The 8,931-nt window shown below is 37.6% G+C and overlaps 1 protein-coding gene and 1 long non-coding RNA gene across 2 annotated transcripts; both read left to right on the top strand.

Moving 5' to 3' along the window:
• The first annotated feature begins 453 nt into the window (after positions 1-453).
• On the top strand, positions 454-3,234 carry LOC126633361 (probable glucan 1,3-beta-glucosidase A). Its single transcript, XM_050303942.1, has 8 exons — positions 454-785; positions 986-1,111; positions 1,204-1,389; positions 1,628-1,789; positions 1,883-2,052; positions 2,192-2,341; positions 2,458-2,813; positions 2,915-3,234. The coding sequence occupies exons 1-8, from the start codon at positions 615-617 to the stop codon at positions 3,097-3,099; spliced, it is 1,506 nt and encodes a 501-aa protein (XP_050159899.1). The 5' UTR covers positions 454-614; the 3' UTR covers positions 3,100-3,234.
• Positions 3,235-4,831: 1,597 nt separating this feature from the next.
• LOC126626505 (uncharacterized) lies at positions 4,832-6,254 on the top strand. Its single transcript, XR_007624709.1, has 2 exons — positions 4,832-5,423; positions 5,797-6,254. It is a non-coding gene; the product is annotated as an uncharacterized LOC126626505 (long non-coding RNA).
• The last annotated feature ends 2,677 nt before the right edge of the window (positions 6,255-8,931 follow it).

The following is an 8,931-nucleotide window of genomic DNA, read 5'->3' as shown; positions in this document are numbered from 1 at the left end:
TTGAAAAAGGTACACGAACACGCTTGAGCCAATATAAACGCTTTAGTAAATAAGTAGTGGACTAAAAAAGTCATTGACTTAGTTAATAGTTAGCACATTTTTCTTCAATTCATTGCATCTTGTGTTTAAGCACTGTTGCTCTTTTTAATGTAAATTAGTGTAGAATATCGCTTCGTAAAACATATTTGATTGACCTTAAACCAAAGATCCTTTAAGAAGGCAATACGTCTTCCCACCTTTGCTGCTGAATCATAGAAACTAATTATCCCATGATTGACATAAAATTCCATGTAAGGCGAAAGCAATAATTCTTCCCACCTTTGGCTGGTCATGGCAACAATAATCAAATGTAGAGTTTCTTCCTCCTCGACGTGTTGAACTAGGTCATGGCAACAATAATCAAATGTAGACTTTCTTCCTCCTCGACGTGTTGAACTTATTGGAACGCTAATTTCTTAGTCAACTCAGTTCATCGAAGTTTTTATATTTATTTAATCAAACGTTAGAAATATTTCATCGTTACTGTTTTAACTTTACCAAATTGTTGCTTCTATATAACAAGCACCTGCTGCCTTTTCCGTTCATTTCTGATTGAGAGATTGAAGGGTTGAAAGATGGGATATCACCATGTCCTGGCTTTGTACCTATTGTTATGTGTTGTTCCTGTTTCCCTAGCACAAGATATCAATTTGCCACTCAAAGCTGTGAATCTTGGGAATTGGCTTCTTATAGAGGGTTGGATGAAACCTCCTCTCTTTGATGGAATTCCGAACAATGACCTTTTGGTACGTCTGCTACATACATGACATATATATACATATATTATATGTGTGTGTGTATGTCAGAATTGAGGGAAACATGTTTTGACATGTATTTTGATGTATTTTTTAGAGTTATTATTTCGTAATGTATTTCAATAATCTAACCGTCTTTCCGTCAAAAAAGTCACCGATAATATTTTACTGATTTTGAATATCATTGGCAGGATGGGACACAAGTTCAATTCAAGTCCACAAAGCTGCAGAAGTATCTTGCTGCAGAAAATGGGGGTGGTTCTGGTTCCACTGTTGTTGTGAACCGCGATTCAGCGTCTGGTTGGGAAACTTTTAGGGTATATATGCTCTTAATGTCAACTTTGATTAATCATAGAAATTAACTTCAATTCTTACGGTAAGAATTTGACTCGTTGTATAATGCATACAGTTGTGGAGGATCGATGAATCGTCTTTCAATTTTAGAGTGTTCAACAAGCAGTTTGTGGGATTGTCAAACCGGGACGTTGTCGCAGTTTCAGATTCACCAGGCAATTCAGAAACATTTCGGATTGTAAGGAAAGATGGTGATCCAAATAGAGTTTGTATTCAAGCATCCAATGGTTTATTTCTGCAGGTGCTTTTTCTTTTGGTAGTATTGAACGAACATCCATTTATTTGTCACATACATATTATATCTGATCTCACTTCAGTATGTGAACATTCTTATAAGATAAAGAACATATATAATTGACAGACCATATAACTATTCTATTACTAAATTAAAATGGTCTTTTAACTGTATAGACCAAGTCTTTTATGTTGAGGAACTGGAAAACTAATGGCATCAAAATCATGTTTTTCGTCGTACTTAGGCAACATCCGAGACGCAGTTGACTGCAGATTATGGGGGCTCCGGTTGGGAAGACGATAACCCATCTGTCTTCATAATGACAATATTAAGTGACAAGACCTTGCGAGGTGAATACCAAATCACAAATGGTTATGGTCCAGACAGAGCTCCTCAAGTTTTGCAGGTAACTGATCATTAGTATTACCAGGCACATCAGACGCAAGTAATCAATTAATGATTATAAATAATAAAGTTCAATTCAAACCATGGTTAACAGGATCACTGGAACAGTTACATCACCGAAGATGATTTCAGATTCTTGTCTTCAAACGGCTTGGATGCGGTGAGGATCCCGGTTGGATGGTGGATTGCAAAAGATCCATCACCACCTAAGCCTTTTGTTGGTGGCTCCTTGAAAGCCCTTGACAATGCTTTCTCTTGGGCACAGTAAGTCGTTGCACGTATTGTGTCATCTATATATTGGTATTTAATTTTAGAACAATAACTTATATTTTAGAGAACAGAAAGAGAAAAATACTTCAAATTATAGTATTTTTACTGTTTCCCTCTATGAACATATCTGCAGAAATTACGGGATGAAGGTGATCGTCGATCTACATGCAGTTGAAGGTTCTCAAAACGGCAATGATCACAGTGCAACAAGAGATGGCTATCTTGAATGGGGAAATTCCAAAATACAGGATACTGTGGCAGTTATAGATTTCTTAGCTGCAAGGTCTTAAGTGTTCAATTCTTCACTAAACAAATAATATAGAAGCAAACGTATACAAGAATTAAGCTTAATTGTAGCAAAGTAACAACTAATGTGAACCTTTCCCTTTTCCCAAACAGATACGCTAACCATCCAGCTCTTGCTGCAATTGAGTTAATGAATGAGCCTATGGCACCAGGTGTTACTCTAGACAGCCTCAAAAACTATTACAAAGCCGGTTATGATGCAGTAAGGAAGTACACTTCAAGGGCCTATGTCGTCTTATCGAACCGGTTAGGACCAGCTGATGCAAAGGAGCTTCTCTCATTTTCCCAAGGCCTCGATCGTGTGGTCGTAGATGTGCATTACTACAGCCTCTATTCAGACATGTTCAACAGCTTCAGCGTGCAACAAAACATCGATTTCATCCACAACCAACGAGCTTCGGATCTCGATACTGTGACCACTTCCAGTGGTGTACCCCTCACATTTGTTGGTAAGTTACTATTAATTAAGCAATAAGTAATGGTAAGAAACACTTTTCCTCATAAGAGTTGTTTTAGCTGGCTTATTGATGAGAATATATTGTACGTACAGGGGAATGGGTTGCCGAATGGGCGATAAATGGAGCATCAAAGGAAGAATACCAGAGATTTGCAAGTGCCCAAGTAGATGTGTATGGGCGTGCCACTTTTGGATGGGCATATTGGGCTTATAAGTGTCAATACAACCATTGGAGCCTCAAGTGGATGATTGAAAACAACTACATTAACCTTAATTAGGTTTTACAGATTATGATATATATATATATATATATATATATTGAAACTCTATTTTGTTTTTGATAAATATATTGGACCTCAAATTGTACTACAGAAAAAGAAATAAAAGGAATAAATGCATTAGCTTTTTACTGATGCTTTGGCGCGTTTTAAGTGTGTAACTGTTGAATATTTTGTTTTGCACCATTTGGAAAAACTTGTTTCTGGATTTTCCATTTTTTTATATATTTTTTAAACATTTATTTTACATTTTATTTTCATTTTAAAAGTTGAAAAAAAATAGACCGTTAGATCGCCAAACTATTAGAGATTAAATGGTGGAGATGGACAGCTATCTGAGCCACTTGCGCTGAAATCATCTGGGACCCATCATCTACCTGGGAACCTGCATGGGTCGGGAAGGCCTAAGAAGCTGTCTGGGTTCCGTGGGGCCCACCACCTGTCTAGAGTAATCCACATTGGAAGAGCTGGATTCCGGATCTCTTCTACCAAGATCACTAGATCAAATGATCTGGACTTTTAAAATTTCATCCAATGACTCAACTGTTTTGATCATTTAAAAGTTATAATAAATTTTTATCATTGAATGAAATTTTGAAGATTCAGATCATTTAATCTGATGATCGTAATGGAAAAGATCTAGAAAAGATCCATTTCCGTGGAGCTGGGCTTTACCATAAAGTGCCCGGATGCCTTGGCAAATCCACACCGGTGGAAATACATCAAACTAGTCTACGAAAAAAAGTAGGATTATACATTACAATTGGAGGCTAATAACAATTTATGCTATTTATAGCTAAGAGCATCTTCAACCATGCTCTCTATTTTTAAGTTAAATTTTACCTCATGTGCTCCCAAAAAAAAAAAATTGTACTACAATCATACTCTGTAGTTTAAGGAGCCATAATCATATTTTGAGTTTCTCTTTCCCTAGCACAGAATTCAAAGATGTAATCTTGGGAATTGGCTGCTCATTGAGGGTTGGATTAAATCTTGTCTCTTTGAAGGAATCCCCAACAATGATCTTTTGGTAATGGACAAGGATTGTCTGCTTTCTCGTACCCTCTTGTTTTGTGTAATCATAGTTAAGCTATGTTAATATTTTATATTATTTTTTTATAAGGATAATAAGACAAAAATAAATAGTAATATAAAATGTTGACGTGGCTTAACCGTTACTACACAAACAGGAGGACACGCGAGGGTAGACAATCCTTGTCCTTTCGTAATATTACTACACGCGCCCCCGCGCGCGCACGCACATACACATATATATATAATATAATATAATTATAAGCAAAACTAATGAAAATAATTTGAAAATTTTGAGTTTTAACGATAATGACAAAATAAAGGGTAAAATGAATAGTATCAGGATTAACTTTTTAGTGTAAAAATATGACAGTACCGGGAACTTTTCGTTAAAGTTTCCATAATTATATTAGTGTTGTCTGTTTTTCTAAGAGCATGCTGTTACAAATTTCACACATGCAATGATCGAGCTATATATGCCTGAATTTCGATTTTAACTGGCAGGATGGGACAAAAGTGCGCTTTAAGTTCACAAAGCACTGAAGAAGTATTTGTCTGTAGAACAAGGGGGTGGCATCCAACAACCAGTTTGTCGGATTGTCATTTGTCAACCCAAGGGCCGGGGAATCCGAGTCGTAGAACGTTCAGATGCCCCTGGAAACACCGGAACATTTCTGATTGTATGGAAACATGGTGATCGTAGTAGGCAGTGGCGAAGCCACGTGAGGACGAGGAGTGGCGACCTCCCCTCCCCTCGCCGGAAAACACAGCTGAAGCCGAGGTTTCGCCCCTCCCCTCACCGGAAAACCCAGCCCCTCCATCTCTGTTTTGGCACCGGTGAACTGGTTTTGCTGCTGCGTGCAGCAGCACTGGGTTCTTTTTTTTCCTTTTAAATTAATAAAAAATTTAAAATCTGGCCCGCATGTCCCAAAGTTAGGCCCCTCCATGTCTCATGTCTGTTTCAAATTAGTGCCCCTCCACGTGAAACTTTCAATGTTTGAAAAAAACCAAAAAAATATATATGTTTTGGGGGGACCGCGTGGCATGTCCCCCATTCCTTCACTTAGTCAGCCCGCGTGTCATGCTTTACCATTCCAAATTTCTCCCTTCCCCAATCAGAGAGAGAGAGAGTGCAAAGCTTCTCCCAAAATCTCAGCAGCCTGAGCCTGCAGCCAACGCACAACCCCAACGGAACGAAAAATAAATCCCCATTGGCTAATTTCTGTTGGCTTTTTGCTGCTAACACTAGCCACTCCAGCCGCTAAGCCGACTTCTAGCCTTCAATTTCAAAGGTAAATTTTTTAATTCCTAAATTTATAATCCCTAACCCTAATTAATTATTTAATACGAATTTTGTTTAATTAGTATAGAATCATATGGTAATGCACTAATATGGTTATTGATTATTGATTATTGATTATTGATATGATTCTATGATTATTGATTGATATGAAATTATGAAATTATTTTTTAGGGTGAAAATTAAAATTTGAATTTTTGATTAGTTGTATTCATATGATTAGTTGAATGAATTTTTTATTTATTTAATAATTTATATGCTTATTGGTATTGATTAATTGAATTGTTGGTTGGGTTATTATGCATATTAGTATAGTCTACTCTAGGATTAAGAGTCTAAGATTTTTTTTTCTTTTCATTTTACAGTTACGTAATGGAACATTACTATAAGAAACAATGCTTAAATCCTCCTTCAAACATTTCGGGTAGTCCTTCTCCTTCAAATATTCCAAGTAGTCATCCTCCTCCTCCTTCAAATATAAGAAGTCCTCCTTTGAATATTCTGAGTAGTTCACAACAAAGTGAGCCCACTGAGTTGGATGAGATATTGGCTAATCTTCAAGCAACCGCTTCGGTGGAGAGAGCTTTTTCTGCTATGAAGATTGTGAAAACACCATTGCGTAACAAAATGGGAGATCAATGGTTGAGTGATAGTATGCTTGTTTACATAGAGAGAGATGTATTTGCTTTTATTGATAATGAGCCTATTATGTGACGTTTTCATGGTATGAAACGTCGTCGGCAACAATTGTAATTTGTTTATGTTGATAAATTATGGAAGACATTACTATATAAAATGATTTGGTTGTTGCTATTCTTTTGAACCTTGCACTCTTTTAACTTCGCCCCTCCCCCCGTCAATTCCTGGCTTTGCTAGTAGGGTTCGCATTCAAGCATCCAATGGCTTATTTGAGGAAAATTTTAATTCTACATCTCAAATATGTATATTTGTCAAAATTGGTAAATTTATGACATGAAATTAAAATGATGCTTGTCGTTGCAATTAGGTGAAATCAGAGACGCTGAATAACTTGTGCTCAAATAGAATTCTCAATTAATTTAATACAAGAATGAGAAAGATAGGAATTTTGTTTAAAGTTAACCAGAGTTGAAAATCCGAGTATCAAACAGACGAATAAACAAACTATGAAACTATTATTAACCAACAATAAAATTGGTGAGACAGCTAGCTACAAACTAAATGCTACACCTTGATTGAATTGATCTCTACTAAAGCAAAAACACTCTATTTATAATAAACTAAACCCTAACCAATTGGTGACGCAGCGGAGGCCGATGATGATTCAGCGGCCATGCCCCCGACGGGAGATGGGAAACTCCCAATCCGGGCGGGAAGAAGGTCAAAGTGCTGGGGATCTATAGAGGCTTGTCCTTGAATCGGATCACCAACATAACGCTTGACCTCAAAGCCAACAGCCTGTTGACTCACAACATGGGAGCCATCATCCACACCAAGAGCTCCATGGTCGCCCCCAACATGGAGGAAGCTCGCCCCTGAGGTGCCGGAGGCAATGGTGAAAGAGATCTTAAGTAAACGTGTGTTTTTTTTTTCAAATTTATTATTATTTTTACTTTATCCTTTTTTTGTGTATTTTTAAACTAAACACTTGTTTTTTGTCTATTTCAAGTCAACTTTGAGATTGACATGGAAGTGTCGGGTATGTATGAGTACTTAAACCGAGTGTGGACTGAGTGGTATAAGAAGTGAAAGTACGAGTTGCATAGCATATGTACTTCTAGAATTGTGCATCTCTTGCTGAAGCTTTGACCAATCCATTTCTAGATTTTTTAATTTTTTGTTTCTTAATTTCACAGCAGACATCAAAGGCAAGTAAGGGTAACTAGAAAGCGAAGTAGTACTTCCATCACTTTGGTTTTCGGGTCGAGGAACGGAGTGAGAAGGGTTCACTTTTCCTGGAGATCGAAACTAAGGGGGATACGCATGCCAATTATGGCAACCAGGTGGCTGACAACATTTATGTAAGTACTCCGTTCAAATTTTAAGTTCAAATTTCCTTACACTTAAAAAATTTAAAATTATGATCGACAAATTTAATTGCTTTCCTTTTATTTTATTTTTTTATAGGCTTCTATGTCGCAGAAGAATGACAAGTACCTTGCCAACCTTTCCTAACAGCATCCGGACACGCTAATGGAACAATTGACACCTGATCCAGATGTGTCTCTACAATTACTGATAGACGTGGTTGGGCGACGGAAAGGTTGAGAGCACCAAGGCCATAAAGCAGGTCAGGATTGGGATTTTGGGGGTTCTTCTTCATCTAGTTGCTAGCCTCAAAGCAGGATGTCTTCTGGGTAGAGATGCAATTAGAGACCATAAGCCAGCAAGAAGAAGCTTGGGAAGAAGTTGCACGCCAGTAGGAGGACAAGTTTTGGTGGTACATTGCTGCGATGATGCATACAATGGCAGCCTCTGGCTCGTCTCCCTCATCCTCTGAGTAGACCTGACAATTTCATTCACGACCTGTTAACCATACACAAAAAATAACGTGTTTCGGGTCAACACATTAACTAATCGGGTTGTTATTGGGTCACCCATTAAAAATCTGTTGTCTACTCGCAGGTAACCTGTTAAGAAAAAGTTTAGTTTGGTAATTTTGGACTACTAAAAAAAACCTTATAAATGAGCTTAGCTTTTATCGTTGGTCAATGGCAGTCAATGCTAATCAGCAATAGTCAATGATCAAGAAGTCAAATTTTGAAACAAATTGAAAACAAGAAGTTAATGTTGATTGCTCATTATGAATTTTTTTTAATATAATATGATTTATCCTATAAAATACCTAAGCACATTGTTGATGCACAAAATCAGTGAGAACTTTGGTACAATAGAAAGTGTTAAGTTTGTGACCTTCGCTAGATTGCTTCGGTCACTAGTATGGATAAGTATGTAAATGGATAGAGATAGGGAAGCAAACACAAGATGTACGTGGTTCACCCAGATTGGCTACGTCCACGGAATAGAGGAGTTCTCATTAATTGTGAAGGGTTTACACAAGTACATAGGTTTAAGCTCTCCTTTAGTGAGTACAAGTGAATGATTTAGTACAAATGACATTAGGAAATATTGTGAGAGAATGATCTCTATTTATAGAAGAGAGTTTCTAGTTTCATTCTATCTGATGTTGACACGTGTCGCGCTATGATTAGCTTCTGATGTAGACACGTGTCGCGCTGTGATTGGCCTCCTGGTTGGAGGGAAACTCTTCTGGGTCCTTGACGGTATAACGTTGACCGGTGCTCAGTAGTTTCGGGATTGGTCAAGTATGGTACAAATAGTGCTCCCCTAAGTTACCGAGTGAGGGAAGCTCCTCGGTTGGGGACTTGCAAGATCCAAGCCATTGAGTAATCACAAAACTTCTAAGTACTGAAGTGTGGTATCATTTTCACTTGCCTTATGTGTCTCATATGTAGATGTGGCATCTTCTTTGGAAGTATTTTTCCTCCTTCCAGGGGTGG

The sequence above is a fragment of the Malus sylvestris genome, chromosome 1 (genome assembly GCF_916048215.2).
Source record: "Malus sylvestris chromosome 1, drMalSylv7.2, whole genome shotgun sequence".
In the NCBI taxonomy this organism is placed as follows: domain Eukaryota; kingdom Viridiplantae; phylum Streptophyta; class Magnoliopsida; order Rosales; family Rosaceae; genus Malus; species Malus sylvestris.
This window is presented reverse-complemented; position numbering and strand designations above follow the sequence as displayed.

Coding starts and splice junctions, on each gene's coding strand:
- LOC126633361 (XM_050303942.1), top strand. CDS start 615: ATGGGATATCACCATGTCCTGGCTTTGTACCTATTGTTATGTGTTGTT. Junction 1,790..1,882: donor GAGCTCCTCAAGTTTTGCAG/GTAACTGATCAT, acceptor CATGGTTAACAG/GATCACTGGAACAGTTACAT. Junction 2,342..2,457: donor ATAGATTTCTTAGCTGCAAG/GTCTTAAGTGTT, acceptor TTTCCCAAACAG/ATACGCTAACCATCCAGCTC.